Source organism: Vombatus ursinus, unplaced genomic scaffold (genome assembly GCF_900497805.2).
Source record: "Vombatus ursinus unplaced genomic scaffold, bare-nosed wombat genome assembly UNPS02014832.1, whole genome shotgun sequence".
Classification (NCBI taxonomy): Eukaryota; Metazoa; Chordata; class Mammalia; order Diprotodontia; family Vombatidae; genus Vombatus; species Vombatus ursinus.
The window spans coordinates 63,941,398-63,963,175 of NW_020954610.1; the positions used below are offsets into that span (position 1 = coordinate 63,941,398).

At 37.5% G+C, this 21,778-nt stretch overlaps 1 protein-coding gene across 1 annotated transcript in view; it reads left to right on the plus strand.

Moving 5' to 3' along the window:
• KIF24 (kinesin family member 24) overlaps positions 1-21,778 on the plus strand; it is a 61,162-nt gene that overhangs the window by 32,727 nt on the left and 6,657 nt on the right. The window contains exons 7-12 of the mRNA XM_027839144.1: positions 3,938-4,025; positions 11,792-11,913; positions 13,063-13,168; positions 14,268-14,339; positions 15,232-15,341; positions 19,043-21,496. Coding sequence (XP_027694945.1) covers positions 3,938-4,025; positions 11,792-11,913; positions 13,063-13,168; positions 14,268-14,339; positions 15,232-15,341; positions 19,043-21,496 — 2,952 coding nt within the window. The remainder of the gene's footprint in view (positions 1-3,937; positions 4,026-11,791; positions 11,914-13,062; positions 13,169-14,267; positions 14,340-15,231; positions 15,342-19,042; positions 21,497-21,778) is intronic.

Genomic DNA, 21,778 nt, shown 5'->3' on the forward strand with positions numbered 1-21,778 from the left:
TACCCTTTTGGAGCCTTTGTTCCTTTTATCTATAAAATGAAGGATCAAAGTATTATAATATCCATAAAACTGGAGGGGATCTTAAAAGGCATCTGCTCCAGAAGTTAAAATAGATCATCTTTTTAAAAAAAAATTTATTCATTTTGAACTTAAATACAAAAAGACAAAAAAAAAAAAAACCCTTTCCATTTACACAGCACAACATACTTAGTGGATTCAGTATGAAACCATGAATCTCCACTTCACAGTTTACTTTTTTTTTAAAAACCGTGTAATAAATATTACACATCATTTCCAAAGCAGCCTGCTTTTCTGTGCTTTTTCTTTTGCTCTCTGCTATGCACTTCTTTTTTTCCCTCCTTCTCCTCTACCCCGCAGTCGAGAAGGCCACCATTAAACACAGATTTGTAAAACCATACTATACATACTAATATTTATCAGTTCTTTCTCTGGGGGGGTAGTATCTTCCTTCATAGGTCCTTTGTAGTTGATTTTAGTATTTATGATACTCAAAATAACTTAGTCATTCACAGTTGTTCTTCAAGCAATATTGCTGTTACTGTACACAACATTCTGTTGGTTCTTCTTATTTCAGTCTTCATTATTTCCTGCCAGTCTCTCCGTGTTTTTCTAAAATCAGTCACTTCATCATTTCTTATGGCACAGTAGTATTCCATCACAATCATATACCCAACTTGTTTAGCTATTCCCCAACTGGTAGGCATCACCTCAATTTCCAGTTCTTTGCCACCACAAAGAGAGCTGCTATAAATATTTTTAAACATATGAGTTCTTGTGAAGCAACCTAATAGTGGTATTGCTGGGTCAAAGGCTATAGGCAGTTTAATAACTCATTGGAAATAATTCTAGATTGCTCTGCAAAATGGTTGGATCAGTTCACAGTTCCAGTGACAGGGTATTAGTGTCCCAATTTTTCCACATTGGAATAGATAATCTTTAAAGTCTTTTTCAATTTGTAAAAAGTCCTTTGTTCCTAATCTATCCTATAAAATTGAATCAGCTACAGTTTCTAGCTTGATCTGATTGTTCTGACAACTACTTGAGTTAATCTTCTATGTTTCATTATTTAAGAGGTGATTGGTAACTTTTATTTATTTATTTATTTTTTGGCTAGGCAATGGGGTTAAATGACTTGCCCAGGGTCACACAGTAACTTTTAAATTAAGGACTTTCTTCATTCTCCTGATCATCAAAGCAGTTTCAAGAAGTTAGAATTTTTATTTCTTCCTTTTTGACTCAAAAGCTTGTTATACTATAGATACTGTAAAGTATATGTTTTTCCCTCTTTCCTTCATTTTCTCTCAAAAGCTTCAAATACACCTAACAAAATGGTTTCCTTAGTTACTTCAAAAAATTCTGTCAAACCTCAAATTTTTCAGCTGGGATGAGATTTATATATATCAGCCATGGAGTTGGCACTACTACCCAATCAGCATTACCACTATGTGTGGTGCAGCGGAAAGAACATTTAGGATTTAAAGTCAAAAGACTCAAAAACCAGGATTTGAGTGCTTGCTTTATACTTAGCTGTATGACTTAGAGTGAAGTATTTCCTTCTGGATTTCAGCTCTCTCTAATGTAAATGACTAAAGGCCCTTTCTCACTTTATCATCTTCTGACCACAAAGACAAAATTATGTTCTCTCTGACCGTTTACATTGTTGGGTAGAAGATTGACTCAGGAACACTGATTGAGTGCTTGTTATGTGTCTAACACTGTGCTGGGTGCTATGGGAGATACAGAGTATAAAATTCTTGCCGTCAAAGAGTTTAAAATTGATCTGGGGGAAGAGTAGAGTTTTTTGTTTTTTTTAGAAAAGAAAATGATTCTTTACCTTTCTACCCCATCTGTGCACTAAGGGCTTCATTTCTTAGTCACCTCACCTGATCTCTACTGTTTGCTTTTTAATTTCGGAATCTAATGCACCTTCACCTGGGCCCATGGTACCTACATAAGTAAGACTGACTTCTTGATTCCTAAACTCTTCATACCTACTAGATCCAGCCATGATCATTCAACTCTAGGTCCTAGAATTCATTCCTTGACTACTTCATCCTGTTATTGTCCTAGCCCCAATCCTGACAGATGACAAAACATATTTGTCTCTTTTTTTTGGTCATTTTTTTAATTGTACTATGCTCTGGAAATGCTTGTTTTATGCCATAAATTTAAAAAAAAAAAAAAAAGAAAATGAGTCTTTCCAGTATCAATTTTTTTAGATTTGGAAAGTGAAATGTTTACTTATTTCCAGGCCCCTGCCTATTCCAGACATCTTTAGGTATACTTACATTGCACTTGTCTTGAGAGTTCTAAATATTTCATCTATTTGAGGTTATTTCATGAAGGGTGTTTTCTGTTTTCCTATCTTGTGGATTTATCTTAAGTTACTCTAGAATTTATATATATATATTTGCTTTTGAGAGAGGATTTTAGGTTGCAGAAGATTGTGGAAAACAAATTGCCATCTGGTTGATCATGTGACCTTAAAGGAATTTTTACAGATCTTTTACGTTTTTCATCTGTTTGTTGTCCTCTTGTTTTCATCCTCAAATACTCTCAAAATAATTTGGCTTAGTTGGCTCTCTCATTAATCTTGTGTAAACCTGTTTTTCCCTCTACTTCTTTCTGTTTTATGAGGCAGCATTTATAGATTATTTTCCACTATCTTCCTACGTAATCTTTTAGAAACAGGTTCCTATTTTAATAAGTCTTGCTTTTGGCTACCATATCCTTCTGCTTTGTGAAGTGATCAAACATTTGCTGACTTTCAGGATTCCTAAACTCTTTTGGACTCTTAATAGTGGCAATTGATTTACTAAACTTCCTTAGGACATGGTGATAATCTGTGCCAGTGTCAATTCTTTTATCTATTTCCAATTTTTCACTATTTTCACAGTTGGTTTAAATAGGTCAGGTCTCCTCAGTTGAGTGCCATATCTTCTCATTTTTATTCTTCGATTTCTTCTTTAAAAGACTGAGTCTCCCTATCTCACCCAGGCTGGAAGTACAAGGGCTATTCATGGGAGCTTTAATCTGTTCCATTTCTGACCTAGGCTGGTTTGTCCCTCTTTAGCTGAACTGGTGGTCCCCTACTTCTGGGGTCTCATTTTATTAATGCCAGACTTAACATGGACATCTCACTGGCATAGTTCACTGCAGCTCAGAATTCCCAAACTTAAGAGGACCTCAGGGTTCAGCCTCTAAAGTATTTGGGATTACAGGCATGTACCACCACATCTGGCTTATTGATTTTAGTCTAGATGTCCACTGAGGACCTTTCAACTTTTAAATTTTGCAATTCCATGAAGATTTAGTACTGTAGTAATAAAACTACCGAGGTGTTATTTTATAGGACCAGGGGGAAAAAAAGGTAGCTTTGAAATGCAAAGTTTTTTGAATTGTTCAGAAATACTAAAGGACTTTGCTAACATAAGTATTCAATTTATTTTTAAATTCTGTGCTTAGAAGTATAAAACTTACTTTCTTTTAAAATTTTGTTAGTACTACTCAGGCTTTCAAATGGTCCCTTAACTGACCCAAGTCTGCTACTCCTGAAGCCTTCCTTTTTATTAAAAGGAATATTGAAACTAGATGCTGGGAGGAGGGTTGGGAATTCGGTATCCCAAGTGGCTTAGATTTTGGAAATGTATTTTTAAGTTTAATTTAAATTGTTTAATTGGTCCTATTACTAGCCTTGATCAATTTCCTTTTAACAGATTTGTTTTTTAAATCTACAACGTAAATAAGAGATGGCATTTTCTCTCCTGGTTTAACAGTACTGGTTTAGCTTTACATTCTAGAGATAACCAATAATTTTCTGATTTTCACTTTTCCGTGACTTTGAAACATAGAACCTGGTAGGTGTTCCTTGATGCCTTTAGTTAGATCTTCATTAACATTGTTCTTGCTCCTGCAGACTTTTTGCAAGAGAAGATAGTAAGCATGTTGTACAGATAGTGGGATTGCAGGAACTTCCAGTCGATAGTGTGGATCTCCTTTTAGAGGTAAGCTTTACTATAAAACTGTGCATACCCTTTGACTCAGCACTACCACTTCTAGCGCTTTATTCCAAAGAGTTCATAAAAATGGGAAAAGGACCCACATGTACAAAATTATGTATAGCAGCTCTTTTTGTGGTGGCCAAGAATGGGAAATTGAGGGGATGCCCATCAATTGGGGGATGGGTGAGCAAGTTGTGGTATGTGAATGTAATGGAATACTATTGTTCCATAAGAAATGATGAACAGGTGGACTTTCGAGGTAAGACTTATTCATTGTCTCAACACTGCTACTTTTGACTGTAAGTGTTTAAAGAAATGGAAATATTCACTTAACTCAAGGGCCTCAGACTTAAGCAAAGTAAAAAAAAAATTTTTAAGTGAAATTTTTTATTTACAAAGGGGAAAAGTTGATCTCTTACAAGATTCCCCATTTCTTTGTATTGCTTATATTTCATAATACTTTGGGAGCTGAGGGATTTTAGAATATACCATCACTGAAATTGAAGAAGGCTATTTCCTAGAGCTTCTAAAGATTAATTTTAAAGGATGTTTCAACATACTTTCCTGTCAGAGTAATTTTATCCAGAACTACACTTATTAAACTTACTTCTTATGGACTTTCCACACCTCAAGAAGATTGATTCCCTACAGAAACTTTTTCTGGCAAGTGCTGCGAGAAGGCTGAAAAGTCATGATCTCAGATCTGCAAAGACTTCTCCTTAATTTAACTCATCAGGAACGTTTTTGAACTTTAGCCATAATTTCCACAAGGATTTTGGAAAGACTGGTTGGAGTAGGAAAGTACGTTTATATGGGTTCACCTTTATAGACCTGCTCTAAGAAGAAAGGTCTTCCACAAGCTGGCCCCTGTCAGCCTTTCCACTCATTTTTCTCACTATTCCTACTTCAGAAAAGCAGTTCTATATCCTTCCCCCCAACATGGCCTGTGCATTCCTGTTCCAACAGTATTAAAATTAACTTTTTTTGTTTTGAAACAGTGTCTGTGTATCTCATCCAGACAGGAAGTGTAGTGGCCATTCATGGACCTGATCCCAATGCTAATTGGCAAAGAAGCTTTATCTACTCCATTTTCAACCCAAGTAATATGCCCCTCCCTACATAGCCCCTTACTCTTTGGGGCTCACCATATTGGTACTGGACTCAATGAAAATACTTAATTAGCTTAGGCCAGTGCAGCTCAGAATTCCCAAGGTCAAGAGACCTACCAGCTTCAGCCTCCCCCAGTAGCTGGTATTACAGGTATACACTACTAGATTCAGCCAAAGTTACTTTTTTTTTTTAAGGATTACACTTAAGCTATTAGGTGTGAGAATTTCTAAGGGCAGGGAACATTACTAATTCTTTATGTTGCTAAAAAAAAAAAAAACTCCCAAATTAGGAATCAGGTCTGAAAGTTGACCATGTAGATTAATTTTGATATGGGTACTTAATTTTCTCCATATTTCTAAATTGAGTGCAAGAGATGCAACTTTTCAAATTCATCATGGGTGCTGGGATTGTCCTGTGGTATAATTGTTTGCATCTTGAGTCTTAGAAGCTGAAACTTGAGGAAGGTATTTAAATTTGGCCAGTTTGCAAAATCTCAGCTATTAGCTGAAAAGCAGTCATCTCCTGGGCAATTGCAAAAGCATATGCAGTATCATAACCACATCTATCCTTCAGCGACCCCTCTGAGGGCTGGGTTGCTACCGAACTGCTCATCTGGAAAATTCATATACCTTTGGAGGATTCATATGGTTCTAGGGGGAAAAACAAAACAAAACATGTCAAGTGGGTGCAAGAGTTTCAGCATAGACAGTCTCTAGAGAAATAACCTTCAGGAAGTTTGAAGTCAATGAGGAGAAACTAGAAGGATCCATTGCCTCATATTATTATTCCTTATACGCCTTTTCCATACCCACATGCTTTCCTTGTTGGCCATGAACTTTCACGGGGTAGTGCCTTCTCTGTAACTTTGGTGGAAGACTTCAGGTGAGAGGAATGAATTTCCAAGGAGAAATCTCTTTTCTTTGACTAAAAGCTATAAACAGTGAGAACAAATCTGAAATTTATTCAAGATTTACTCAAGAGGATTTTCTGTAATCTGCTTTCCCTGGTATGTAGGCATGGCCTTTATTATCCCAGAACACCTTTCCTAAGAGAAGGCATAAGGATATCTTTTATGATATATAGTGAAGTAGTACTTTGGATAGGTTATTTACTATTGACTGATAGCCATATCTCAATAGATGAATGGTCAAAGAATATGAACAAACCGCTCTTAAAAGAACTGCCAAATATTCACAATCACATGAAAAAATGCTTCAAATCACTTATAATAGGAGAAATACAAATCAAAACACTCTACAAATTGGCAAAAATGAAAAAAAAAATGGCAACAGTCCTTGTTGGAGGCATTGTGGAAAGAAAGGTACAATAATGCATTGTTGGTGGAGCAATTTTTTTCAAAGCAATTTAGAAGTATGCAACTAAAGTAACTACAATGTCCATACCCTCTGAACCAGAGATTCTGTTACTGGGCTTATACCCCAAGGAAGCTATCAATAAGTAAAAAATATTTATAGGAGCATTTTTGGGGGGGGCTAGGCAATGGGGTTAAGTGACTTGCCCAGGGTCACACAGCTAGTGAATGTTTTTTGTGTCTGAGGCCAGATTTGAACTCAGGTCCTCCTGAATCCAGGGCTGATGCTCTATCCACTGTGCCACCTAGCTGCCCCTAGGAGCATTTTTTGTGATACCTGAGAATTGCAAACAAAGTAGATGCCCATCAGTTGGAGGATGGCTTAACAAATTGTGATACAGCAATGTAATGGAATATTACTGTGCTGTAAGACATGATGCATGTGATGAATATAGAAAAGCAGGGAAAGATTTATATGAACTGATATAGAATGAAGTTAAGCAGAGCTAAGAAAATAATATGCAAGGCAACTACAACAATGTAAACCAAAAAATCAAGAGTAAATGAGTCAAAATTATGCAGATCAAGTAGGGTTGGAATGAAGAGATATGAGAACACACCTCCAGCCTACCCCTTCATGGAAGTCCACAGGCATTACATGTTGCACATGTTGTTGTACTTTTTCAACATATTGATCAGTTGTACTGCTTTTTTTTCTTTCCTCTCCAAAAAATACTATTTATCATTTGGGATATCTTTCTAGGGGAAGGGAGGATACATGAGATACTATAGTGATGTAAGAAACAGAAAGGATCAATAAAAATTTATTTTAAAAAAAGAATTTATGAAACATAAAGTACACTACTGAGAGAGACATTTTTCTTAAGTATCTATATTCTTTTTTTGGTATATGAGTTAGAGGACAAGGAATGGCATATTTTCTGTTAGAAATTAGCATTGCTTTGTATTTCTTCATTTAGGCTTTTTCCCATTTTATTTCTTTAAATAGATTTTTATTGATGTCTTGTTTTTACATCACCTAGATTTCTCTCTGTATCTCTACCCTCTCCCTAGAAAACCATCCCCTAAAATAAAGTTTTGTTGTTTTTTTTTTTTTTTAAGAAAAAGAGAACAAAATTCAGCAAAACCAATCAATACATTCAAAATATCTAACATTATGTGCAATATTCCTTAAATAAAGACTGGGAGGAAGTGCCTTCTCACATCTTTGGGGCCAAACTGGTTCTTTATAATTTTGTAACATTGGTTTCTTTTTCTTTTAAGTTTTTATTGATATATTTTGTTTTGACATTCTCAAATTTCTCCCAATATTCCTTCCCTTCCTTCCAAGAGCCATCCTATATAACAATATTTTTAAGGAAAAAAATGAAGAAATCAGCAAAACCAGTCAATATATCAGAAAAGTCTGAAATTATATTCAATGTTCCACATCTGTGGACCTCCTGCTTCTGCAATGGAGTGATGTGGTATATTCCATTTCTTTCCTTTTCTTGATCTTTGTAATTTTGTGGCATTCATTTTCTATTGTTATTGCTGTTATTTCCTTTTACATTAGTGTTCCAGTCATTATGCATATTGTTTTCTTAGCTCTGCTTACTTTAATTCATGTAAGTCCTTTCCTGTTTTTCTTTATTCGTTATAGTTATCATTTCATATAGCTCAGTAAGTCTATTATACTCATGTATCACAGATTGTTTAGTCATTCTCCAGTTGATGGGCATCTATTTTCTTTCCAGTTTTTTGTTACTCAAAAAGTACTGCCACAAATAAAGCCTTTCCTTTTGTCAGTGACCTCCTTGGGGGATGTATGCTTAATAGTGGAATCTCTGGGATAAAATGTCCATAGATATTTTAGGTACTTTATTTGCATAATTCTGAATTACCTTTCAGAATGATTATACTAATCCACAACTTCACCTACCATCCAATTTTGGTAAGAGTTCTTCATCTGAAGGCTTTATGGCCCAAGCTAAGTTATTCATCTTGCCTCACCATACTTTAAAAGAAAGGTTCTAGTAATACAAATGTCAAATAACCCATTTTGACCTAAGACAGACTTTTAGAAACAGCAAACCCTTAAATAATCTGTGGGACAGTCTTCTTCCCTCTCCTTTCTATCCTCCTCTACCATACCCAGGTGGGGCCTAAGAACATCTCTTTAGGAAATTGCATAGCCTTTGAACCCAATCTCTTCACAAATCACTGCTCTGCCAGTTTCTTAATACGTTGGAATTTCCTTCATCCTTCCAAAACCCAGGAAGACAAGTAAACCCTCCCTTCTTAGGGATTCCATTCTATAGGCCCACAGGAGATAAGACAGAGTTGCCCAGGCCCAAGGCCAAGGTACCCCCGAGGTCAGAGTGCTTGTCTTAATTGTTGTAACAACTGCCATTTCTAGAGCATTTGGAAGGTGTGTGTGTTTTTTTTTAATTTTTTAATTTTTTAAAATTAATTTATTTTGATTTATCAATAATCACTTCCATATGCTTTTGAATTTAAAATTCTTCTCCCCCTTCCTCCCCACTACCCTCCCCAAGATGGTGCACAATCTGATATAGGCTATATATATACATTCTTATTAAACATTTTCAGATTAATGATGTTGTAAGTAAAAATTAGAACCAATAGAAGGAACCATCAGAAAGAGGAAACAAAACTTAACAGAAGAGGAAAAAAAATAGCAAATAGTAAGCTTTGATCTGCATTCAAATTCCATAGTTCTTTCTTTGGATGTGGATAGCATTTTCCATCACAGGGCCTTTGGAAATGTCTTAGATCCTTGTATTGCTGGGAGGGGTTAAGTTTATCAATATTAGTCATAGCACAACGTGGCTGTTGTGTACAACATTCTCTTGGTTCGGCTCACTTCACTCAGCATCAAATCATACAAGTCTTTCCAGGTTTTTCATAAGTCAGCTTGTTCATCATTTCTTACATTTAGAAGGTTTTTAAAGTGCTTTATATAAGTTATCTAATTAGACTTTCTCCACATCCTTATGTGGGGAGGTCTTATCATCCCCTCTTACAGATGTAGAAACGGGCTCAGATCTACTGATCCTCATGCAGGGAGACAAATTTGATCTCCCAGGTATAACTGGAGCTTTGAGAAGAGTAAACCTATGAGTGGAATATGCCTCTGATGGATGTACTTTTTTCATAATAAACAGGATAGGTAATATCAATGGAAGGAAAAATATAACTGTTTTTTGTCATTAGAGTATACCGTAAATCATTTGGACAGAAGATAGAGAGATGTGGACTAGATTGTAATACAGTTCTGGATTCCAAACTGGTTGAATACCCAGACTCAAAGAACAGCTAACCATTAATGTTTCCTTGTCAACTTAGAAGCAAGTCTCCAATGCAGTAGCTCAGTGAACTTTGCTTGGCTCTCCACTAACAATTTTATCATCACTGACTTGGATAAGGGCATGTATGTCATGCTTATTAAATTTCCAAATGCTACAAAGCTGAAAGGGATAGCTAACTTATAGGACTACAGTCAGAATTCAAAAAGTTCATTACAAACTAGAACACTAAGAGGAATATAGTAAGATGTAATTTAATAGGGATAAATGTAAAGTCTTACACTTGGGTTAACATAAATTGCCTTCACGAGTACAAGATGGAAGAGGCATGGTTATACAACAATTTATTAATTAATCAGCAAGCATTTGTGCCTACTACGTGCTAGGCAACTGCTTGCCAGACATACAAGGATAAAAGCAACAATCTGCCGTCAAGGACTTTATGTTCTAACAAGAGAAACAACATGTATATATGTTGGTCTGTAAAACACACATACAAAGTCCCCTGGAGTCAGGACTGTTCGCAGCTGAGGAGGACCAGAAAGGGTGTCATGCAGAAGGTAGTGTTTGAGCTTAGCCTTGGAGAAAATGAGATATCTCACTCAAAGGGAGGGAGAGCATTTCAGGCATGGGGGACAGCCAGTACAAAAACATGAAGATGAGAGATGGAGTGTCATCTGTGAGGAACAGCAAGGCCAATCTGGCTGAACTGTATGACACATGTGTAGGGGAAGAAGATTTTGGAAGAAGACTAAAGAGGCAGGGTGGGCCGGGTTGTGGAGTTTAAAATGCCAAATAAGGAATTTCTACTGAATCCTAGAAGAAATAGGAGGACACTGAAGGATAGTATGGTATAGTAGCTAAGGCACTGGGTTTGGAGACAGGTAGTTTGTTGTTGTTCAGTTGTTTTTCAGTCGTCTCCAACTCTTCATGACCTCATTTGGGGTTTTCTTGGCAAAGATACTGGAGCGGTTTGCCATTTCCTTCTCCAGCTCATTTTACTGATGAGGAAACTGAGGCAAACAGGGTCATTATCTTTCCTGAACTCTCCCTCTTCCAAACTTCCCTATTTCTGTAAAAGACATCTGCATTCTATTATCCTAGTGTCTCAGGTTAGTAATTTCAGCATTATCTTGGACTCTTACTCTCTCCTTCGCCCCGCATATCCATTCAGTTGCCAGATCTTGCTGTTTCTGACTTCATAACCATTCTTGCATCTAACCCCTTCTCTCTACTTACTTAGATTATTGCAACAACCTCTTAATTGGTCTCCTTTCTTCAAATATCTCATCACTCTAGTCCATCCTCTACATTACTGCCAAAGCAATTTTCCTTAAGTACAAATCTGACCATATTCAACCAAGTCCAGTGACTTCCTTTTGCCCTTCTAGGATAACATATAAACTGCTTGTTTAGTTTTTATAGCCCCAACCCATCTTTCCAAGTTCATATACTTTATGCCCCACCCACCGACACACATCCCTATACTCTGCAGTCCAGCCAAACTAACCTTCTCTCTATTCTTCACTTATAACACTGCACTGCCTGTGTCCAAACCTTTTCACTAGTTGTCCTCCCATTTCTATAATGTACTCCCTCCTTACCTTTGCCTAATAGAGTCTCTTTCTTCCTTTAAAATACCTCTCAGTCACCACCTCCTGCATGAATCCTTTCCTTGTCCTTCAACTGCTGTGCCCTCCCTCCTAAACTATCTCATGTTTAACTACTTTTTGCATGCATTTATTTACTCATAAACATACTGTTTATGTTGTATACATTTTTATATATATTTGTCTCCCTCACTTGAATATAAGTTTATTGTGAGTAGGGATTGCTTCATTCTTTGTACTTGAATGCCCGGTATGTAGCACGGTGCCTACCACATGATAGGTGTTTAATAAATACTTGTTTATTGATTGCTTGATTGATTGTGTGTGTGTCTTTAAGTGAGAGGGACTGAAGTGATATATTACATCGTATGTTTACTCTTCGTTTAAGACACTCTTTTTATTTTTCAGGTTATTTTGAAGGGTGGCAAGGAACGTAGCACTGGTGCTACTGGAGTCAATTCAGATTCCTCCCGTTCCCATGCTATCATCCAAATTCAGATAAAAGATTCAGCCAAGAGAACCTTTGGAAGGTAAGATGGAAAGCAGAACGGTTATATTGAATATGATGGGTTAAATTATGAGTCTTCTAGCAAAATGTTTCAGAAACAACCAAGTAGCCCAATGACATGTCATGCTTTAGTTCAAAGATGGATAGTGGAATTTGGGAGCCTGTATAAATCCCAGGAAGAAATGCCATTGGCAAGCGTAAAATAAAGTGATGACCTTTTCTTGGCAAGCCTTATACTAATAAAGGGACAACAGTTGTTTTTTACTATAAAAATATTAGTACAGGAGAAGGAGAGATGGATTTAAGAGAATTGAAAGTCTTCCTCTCTTCTCCCCAATGTGCAAAAAATACATATTTGAATGAAGAAATAAAACAATGGGAATACATTTTAATTAATTTTCTTTGGGTTTTTTTTTTACTAGTCTGCTCCTTATCATATTTATTAATGAGTTCAGCAAACATTTGAATAACATGTCTGCTTATCTTTATTATAAAATAATAGATAAAATAAAAGTTAGTCTATTAAAAATTTCCTGAACTGTCATTTCTGAAGTGTCAGAAATTACTTTATCTTATCCTTAAGTGGTTCTTCCCCAACTTGGAGAGGAACCATCTGTCTGTCCTCAGTTAGGTGTACCTCCCTGAAATGAAGTCTCTATTTTCATGGAAACCATTGCAATTCAGGGGCTTGTTGAATTTTGTTTTATTACATATGTGTGTGTATGGGTGTGTACCCTGGGGTATCAGCAGTAAGTAATTATCCTCACTATTGATACCTGATCATGGCTAGAACTCAATTTGCCTTGGTTCTGTACCTTATTTGGCAGGAGGGTTCTGGAAGGAAGTCTGACATGTAGTCCCTTTCCTCAGAACTGCCTTCAGAACCAAGTGATTTGCATTGTGATAATCTGGCATGAAGCATCGGTGTGATCAATTGCTTTGGGAATACAGCACTAGAATGCTGTTCCCTGTGCCACTGGTTCTTGGCATAACATGTTATTATGATACCTCAGGGAAGCTATGAAACATTTTTCCTTTCTTGAGAAGGGAAAGTATTAAGGTTTATTGTGCTTTTAATATTACAGCATGTTGTCTGCTATCAAATTTAATAGGAAAACCCCAGGCTAAATAAATCCTTTTTTTTTTTTTTTTTTTTGGTTTTTGCCACTAGGATATCTTTCATTGACTTGGCTGGAAGTGAGAGAGCAGCTGATGCCAGAGATTCAGATAAACAAACAAAAATTGAAGGTGCAGAAATAAACCAGAGCCTTCTAGCTGTAAGTTTTTTTTTGTTTGTTTGTTTTTTAGGCAATTGGGGTTAAGTGACTTGGCCAGGGTCACACAGCTAGTAAGTGTCAAGTGATTGGTCTGAGGCTGCATTTGAACTCAGGTCCTCCTGACTTCAGGGCCGGTGCTCTATCCACTGCACCACCTAGCTATCCCCTGTTTTTTTTTTTTTTAAGTGAAGAAAATTATTTTTCTGTTTGTGTGAATGTGTGCATGCATGTATGCTTGTTTATATTTAGTGCTAATATATTTCATATCATCAGTAAAGATGGACCTGCTCACCTAACTGAGAGTGCCCCTGAGTGGCCAGGAAATGTCCTAACCAGCAGTATTTTTTCAGAAGTGCAGTTGGAGGTAGCAACATCCTGGTTGCCTCTGTTTTCCAGTCTCAATTCCTACCAAAAGCCCTCAAGTTGCAAGAAGACAGTCAGGAAATTATTATTATTAATATACAAAGTAACTAAATGCTCAATGTGGTGATAAAACAATAAACAATAAATGTCATAGAAATTCAGAGCTGGAAGGGCTGGAGAGTTTAGGGAAAGATTCATGAAGAACATGGAATTTCAATTAAGCGATATTGTTGTTATCATTTTATGGATTAGGAAAATGAGGCCTGTGATGGCTAAGTGATTGGCCAAGTGACATAGCTAGTAAGTGATAGAGCAGGTACCCATTTAAGTCTTCTCTTCCAGCCTAGTAGTCTTTTCTCTCTATCACATTGTTATATTTAAATCCATACCTGCATACATTAAAATATCATAGTCTTATACACATACGTGTCCCTTTTTTGGTGGAAGGTGGGGAAGCCAGGACTCTTATTATTTCTTCTAGTGGTCCCCTCCTGAATTGTCACTTTCAACCTCCCCTAGTCCCATGAGGAGGATATAGGCTTAGTTTGCTCTGAACTCCTCCCCTTTGCAATATAAGGTAGGTTGTACAATCTGAAAAAGACCCTCCAATCCCTGTTCTTCAGTGTGGAGAGGTGATGAGTGCAGACAGAAAACTTCATAGGCATATTTTGTAAGTCAGACCTCTCTGCATTTTGATACCTAATAGATGTATTGCTTTTTTCTCTCCTGTTGTTAGCTGAAAGAATGCATCCGTGCATTGGACCAGGAACATGCTCATACTCCCTTCAGACAAAGCAAATTAACTCAGGTAAAATTCAAGTTTTCTTCTGTTTTTAACAAATATTCATTCAGTAACTAGTACATAGAGCATACCATGCTAAGCACTATGGGAACTACAAAGATGAATGAAACACATTCTCTGCCTTCCAGGACCTTACAGTCTAGTAGTGTAGAAAGACATGAAAAAATAATTACAGTAGAAGGAATGCATCAATACCTACTTTTGACAATTGAGGGTCAGCATGGTGCATCGAAAACAGTGCTACAGGCTTCATATCCTGGTTCTGACATTATCTGAACCTGGGCAATTCATTACTTTTCTCTAACCTTCAGTTTCTTTATCTATAAAGTGGATGTACTTGTACTACCTACCCTACAGGGCTGCTTCAGAAATGCGCTTCATAAACATTAAGGTAATAGAGAATTGAGTATTGTTGTTTTTGTCTTATGTGTTCTTGCAGTGTTTATCATGTCATATTCCCTGAAATATGACATAACTCTCGATTTTGAAAGCCAGATATGATAAGCCCGTAATAAACCAGAATCACATGTACTAGAGTTAGAGTTGACCTTTGAGGTCATCCAGTCAGAAGAACTATGATGGAAAGGACTTTAGGCTTCATCTAGTGCTCTCATTTTACAGAGGAGACAAGAGACCCAGAGAGAAGAAGCAACTAGGTCAAAACTACCTGGCTAATTAGTAGTGAACTAGGGGCAAGAACCCAGGGCTTTTGACTCCCAGTCCAAGGCTCTTTCTGCTAGATTATCTTACTGATTTGCTGGTCCTGTTGCTAAACACCAACTTTATGAAGCTGTCTCTACACAATGTCTGTACGTAGTAGAAACCCAATGAATATGTGTTAACTGGCTAAAATTAATTGACATAAAATATTTACAAGCATTCTTTTTTTTCTTGATAGGTACTGAAAGATTCTTTCATTGGTAATTCCAAAACCTGCATGATTGCCAATGTATCGCCTAGCCATATGGCTACAGAGCATACCTTGAACACTTTACGTTATGCTGACAGGTGAGAAAAGAGACTTCTTATCTACAAATGGTTTCATACAAATGTACTTGTATAATTTTGGACAGCTAGTTCTATGATAGCAAATGATTGCTTTTGTAGGAGCTTTCCTGCTAGCAGGAGAAAATTTAGTTGTTCATCTTTGGCATTTTGCGAATTCGGCAGGAATGAATACATGCAATGCAGAGAGGGTCAAGAGGCTTGGGTTCTAGTCCCTGCCCCACTTCTTAGTCGCATAACATTAATCCAGTCATTTTGCCTCTGGGCACCCTTATTTACACGGGTAGGTTGGACCAAATAATTGTGAAGGTCCCTTCCAACTCTGACCCTGCTTGATGTTACAGTGCAGTAGTATACATCAGTAATATGAGAGTCAGCAAGATAATGAAAAGGGTAAGCTTGTTCTTGGCATGTCTAAACAATTGCCTAGGATGGAAGGAACAGTGATTTAATATGCTTGGTAATTTCAGCACTATGTAGGGTTTTACTCAGATATTGCTAAGATATTTACTCAGATATTTTGAGACAGAGAGAAAGTATAGAGAAGATCAGCAAAATAATTGGAGGGTGCAAAGCTAAGTCTGTAAGAAGCCTTGAGAAAAAAAGCTCATATTTTCCCCACACACATAAACTTTTTTGCATAGTGCTGGTCGGATGTCACAGCTAAAAGTACATTGAGAGAAAATAAACACACATGACAATAGAAAGAATATAGTTTAGATTTGAACTTTCTGTCCATGAGATATTATAATATGTGCAGCCCTACAAGGAGTTAAAGGGATGACTTGGGTACTTCCCTGAATCTCTCCTGGCCACAGAGTTAGGAATCTTCACCTGTGTTACTGGGGAAGCATGCTCCATTGAGGGGTTTTTTTTCCCCTTTTTTCTCCATTGGATGCTTCAGATGCTTCATGTCTGTGACTGGGTAGCTGCTTTCACAGCCAACAGGAAGCATTTTTATGAAACATTTTATTTTCTTAAAGTCTGTAGTGTTTTTGAACACACAGGCACAAGAAGCAGGTTTCTCTAAAGGCTTTCCATTTCTTCATTTTGCTTTTTGTATGTTAGGACACCAGCAGCAGCAGCCACACTAACCTTAGGAAGAAAGCCTTAATGTAAAATATTGTTTTCCAAAAAAGTCAATATCACACAGAGGCAACATAGTTAGGACCTTAGCACAAGACAACAAATCTTTCTGCTTCAATAATTAACTAAGAAACCATCAGAAGTAACTTTGAAAATAAATGATGCTCTCTAAATGATTACATTTTATATGATGAAATAGCTGTATGGTTGATTAAATAACAATGATAATAATAGCTAATATTTATATAGGGCTTTAAGGGTTGCAAAGTGCTATACATACATTATTCTCATCTGATCCTCACAACCCCATGAGGTAGGTGGTGTTATTATCCCCATTTTACTGAGGATGAAATGAAACCCAAAGAATAACTAGATTACTTGCTCAGGGTCACATGGCTAATAAGTGTCTGAGATAGGATTCAAACTTAGGGCTCCCTAGTTCAAAGCCCAACCTCCCATCCATTACAGCAAATTATTTCCATGATTATTATAAACTAATATATACTTGGTGATTTTTAGTATCAAAGTCCCTACTCCTTTTCTGTGTTAAATTGGATCTGATGAAAATATTTTAAAACTAGATGAAAAGATTAGAAAAGGTTTGGGAGTGCCTGTTTTTTTTAAAGTTTCCCAAATGAGTAAGTCTTCTATGATTCCCTAATATAACATTATTATTAAATGGACCTAAAGTAATGTACCTTGCTGTGATAAATGTATCAAAACAGAATTCTTTGTGCAGCTAGGAAAATTGGATTAGTCAGGTTAGTCATAACGTTTGCTTGTGACCAGCCTTTAGCTGATATGTGCCCTGATGTTGGTAGAATGTAATGGAATTTAATTAAGTTGTATAGCTATCCTTTAATGTAAATATAGTGTTGTTTCTTAGTTTGGAAGTTCCTATAGATCTCTTCTGAATTTAGGATTCTGTAGTTATGCGTTCTGACCTCCACAAGTAGGATTTTGTTCTTTTTTTTTTATAAACTCCAAAGTTCTGATTATTACAAGAAGAAATTTCAGACTCATATTATAAAAAGAAATCAGACTCATAATAGCACATCCTACTTTACTCCTCTTCAGTCTGAAGCCCACATTGTAGCATCAAAGCATAGCTTAGGATAGAGTTTCCATTTCATCTTTTATACCTATTATCTTACTGCTCTGTTGTCTTGACAAACTTTAATCTCTTGTCTTTTAAGTAGAAAGGGAAGAATCTCAACTAAACATAAAAATAGAATACTATTTCCATTTTCAGTAATGACTAAAGTGGTCATTTGGTCATAGAGGAATCACTTCCAACAAGATAAAAGAATCGGTGGTTATTTTTAGGACCCATTCATTCAACAAACATTTATTAAGCATCTGCTTTGTGCAAGGCACTGTGCTTGGCTTTGGGGATAGAGTCAAAAACAAAACCACCTGTGTTGTTCAGAAGCTTACATTCTAATGGGACCATGTAGCACAACACTGGTCTTTGCAGGTATTTTAAGTTAAAATATCTCTAAAATGAGGATCACAATAGTATTTTCATTGATGGGCCTTTTATGATTCTAATTTCTATACCAAATTTTACAGTATATACTTATGTTCTCTGAACTTTAAAAATAGGACTTCTTTTCTCATGTGAAATCCCAAAATTCATATTATTGTTAGGAGAGGAAATTTAAAATATAGTTCAGACTGATTATTGTTCCCCTTACCTCACTCTTCTTCAGTCTCCCCATTTTGTAACACCAAAAAATGGTCTAGGACCAAATTTTGCTATTTCCTCATTTAAATATATATTATCTTTCCACTCAGGTTAGATTTATATCTCCTGTCTATTAGATGAAAGGGAAGAATCTCAACTAAATATAAAAATAGCATATTACTTCCATTTAGAATTCTAAATAAATATTTGAAATAACATTGAAAATAGGAAGCATTGTCCATTGTAATGTTTACAACAGAAAAGGCTTTTAGTCATTAAATCCTTTTTAAGTTATAAGTTCAGGTTAATCATGCTGTTTAAAATTCCCTTGAAAGCAGAAAAATTATTCTTCCCGTTCTGGAACAAGTACAGCTAGGTCCTGATTAATCTGAACAATGAATCCCCTGAAGTGGTCACATTCAGATATGCACTGCATATTTCCATTGTGCTGGAGCCAATTACAATATTTTATATAATGATAATTTTAAATAGTGCAAATTCCAATACATTCAGGTACTTCAAAGGATTCTTTGTTCACACTAATTCGGACCTATGTATTCCAGTAATAAAAGAGTATGTATTATTTAGAGTTTTTTTCTCTGTCTCTAATATACTGAATAAATCCTAAGACTGGCTGCATCTAATCAGCTGTATACCTCTAGGTATTGTTCTAAACTCTTCCACTCAAGAGAATATTTGTCCTATTCTAAAATATTTTCTGAGAGATTTCAAAACTTTATTTGCTCAAGTAAGGGCATTTTTCCCATGCCCAACTTAATTCTCTTTTTTCTTATTCAGCCCTTATGTAAGTGAGGAATAGGAACTTCCAATATTTGCAATAGTATTGGGTTTTTTTTTAAATTGCACGCTGTTGAAAAAATATATAGATTGTAAAAATAATAAATCTTTAACATAAAATACTCACTTGCAGGGTGAAAGAACTAAAAAAAGGAATTAAATGCTATACCCCAGTTACCAGTCGAAATCGGTCATCTGGACATGTGTCTCCAAAACGGATTCAGTGTTCACCTTCAGTACTGCCAGCAGACAAGTATTCTCCCAAAAAAGTGAAGTTGGGATTTCAGCAACCTCTCACATCGGCCTTTAGCACTACACGAGAGAAGTGCTATCCTTTAGCCTTTCATTCAGCCAATGTCCCTTTTTCTTCTACTCCCAAAGTCACGGGCAAAGGGAATATCTCCAAAGGAAATCTTAGCCATGTATGCACCACCCCCACTACCCCTTTTAAAGAACCTGCAAAGGCAGGGTCTCCTGCAAAGAAGAAGACAGAAGATTCTACATTGGGTTTCAAGAAGCTCTGTCCTAGCAGGGACCTTGCTGGCAAACCAAACACAGCTATAGTGCTAGGAAACAGGGGTGTGGGTCTCAGGAGGACCTATGTGTCGGGCCAGTGCAAAAAAGTACCAGCAGTGCAGCCAGTGCAGAAGCAACTTGTATCCCGCGATGAGTTCTCTTTTGGTGAGCCCCATCACGGAGGGCAGTGTAGTCAGACCTGTGAGAAGGTGCTGACCAAATGCTGTTCTGAAGCTTGGACCACTATACCTCCTCATCAGAAAGACAGGGAAGCACATTTGCGTTTTTACCACAAGCAGTTTCAGCAACCACCTCTTCTCCAACAGAAGTTAAACTACCAGCCACTGGAACGGTTTTTATGTCAATACAACCCCCAAGATATTAGAGTCCAGCAAGATACACCTCCCCTGCATCCTCCTTACTCCCCGAACCAAGATGTCACTCAACTGGAAGACCTAGATGACAGTGATTTCAGTGAAGATTCGTTTACACCTATTTCTAACCAAAGGACAGTCAAGAGAAGAAATACCCAGGAATATAGTAAACATTCATTCTTCCTTCATAAGAGAGAAGAACAAGGAACTGAGGATCAGAAAGCTGAAAGTGAGCAGAGTTTGTTTTTTAACTACAGGATAAATACTCAAGAGAATGATTTGAATGAACATTGGGTCTGTGCCAGGAATCCAGCCTGTTTAAACACAGCAGAGCTGAATAAAGGGCACCACAACAAGACCCTTTCTGATTGGAGCATACGGGATGACTTGACTTCCTTAGACTCCTCTCCCAGTGACAACATAGCAGAACAGCTTTACTGCTCACAGGTGGATTTTGTTCATAACAGGAGGAAGAGTAACCGAGCATTTGACCAGAAACATGTCCCTTTCAAAGATGAACCCTGTCTCCAGGCTGATACCACCTCATCACCACCAGAACAGGACCCATCCACATTCTCAGCGTTAAACCTTGCAGATCATGAGTCTTCAGATCAAATTGATTCAGTCATCTTACCACAGGAAGAAAGCAACAATAGCAGCCAAACTCAGCGGATGCAGCCAATGAAGAAAAGTAATAACTTTCATACCGAAGGAGACTTTGGTGAAGTATCAGGGACATCAGCAGAATCGGCTTCCTGGCCGATGGCCCCTCTCACAGTGTCTCTTCTTGAGAGCACAGACAAAGAAACTTCTAATGAACCCTTTCTTAACCAGATACCAAGATCCCCTCAGAGGAGGAAATGGGTACTTGATATGAGGACACCAACTTCTGGAAAGTGTGACAAGGAGGTCAGAATGTTCAATACAACCAAAGACCTCACGGCAGAAAATACCATTATGCTCCCGGGTCTGGACAAACCAACATTGGCTTCTGACAGCAAGTCAGCTCTGCTGCTGTCTCTACAATCAGAGGACCAGTGGTTTTTGTCAGCCTGTGCTGCTGCTGAACCTGCTAGTGATCTCCCAAACCTATCTTCCTCAGCAGTCCATCAGGGCTCAGTTAATGATCCCTCAGTAAGTGAAGCCAATATGGAAGAGTCCTTGGAGAGCCAAGTGGGAACAGTGGCCTTAAGAAACATAAAATGCCAAGACTATGTAAACAGCAAGCATCATGATGCAGATACAGAAGAGACCGTGCTGAGCTGGGATTTGGGCTCCCCAGAAAAGCCCGACCCTAACAAAGAAAGTCTAGGAGTCAGCGCCGGGCCAGCTTCTCCTGTGGTTCCTGTAGATGTGCCTGAAAAAGAGTTTTTGAGCAGCTCAGAGGCTCTTACAAAAACCAGAAGCATTTGTTCCCCTGTCCAGTCCCTAGACCAAGAGAACAAGCCTCAGAAATCTGAAAGCCCCTTCAAGTTGTCTTTCAGTAGTGAGGAAATTGGGCAACTAAAACATAGACTGATGCAGAGCATCTTTACACAGGCAGGCCTTCTTCGGGAACATGCCACAGGCTCTCTGACTGCTGAGCCCATGAATTCTTTGGCAAATCAGACTTCAGAAAACCAATCTACCCCTGGCAGTCAAAGTAGCCTATTCCAGCTTGTGCAAGAGAGGCATGAGGAAACCCTAAAACAAGCACAGTAAGTTCAGACTTCCTTCTCTTCACCTGCATTGTCTAGACCTCTCTAGTTCCACATCCTGACAGTATGTCATTGGCTAAGTATTGGAGCTGGAAAGTAAATTAGAGAGGAGTGTAGTCTAAAGTGACCCAGGGCTCAGCCATCCCCTCTCTGCAGGTGACTCTCTGATGTGTCTGACCAGCCTTTGTCTCTTTCCCGAGCTCCAGTCCTGCATCATCGACTGCCTCTTGGGCATCTCAAACTGGACACCCCAGGGGCATCTCCAATACCAACATGTCTAAA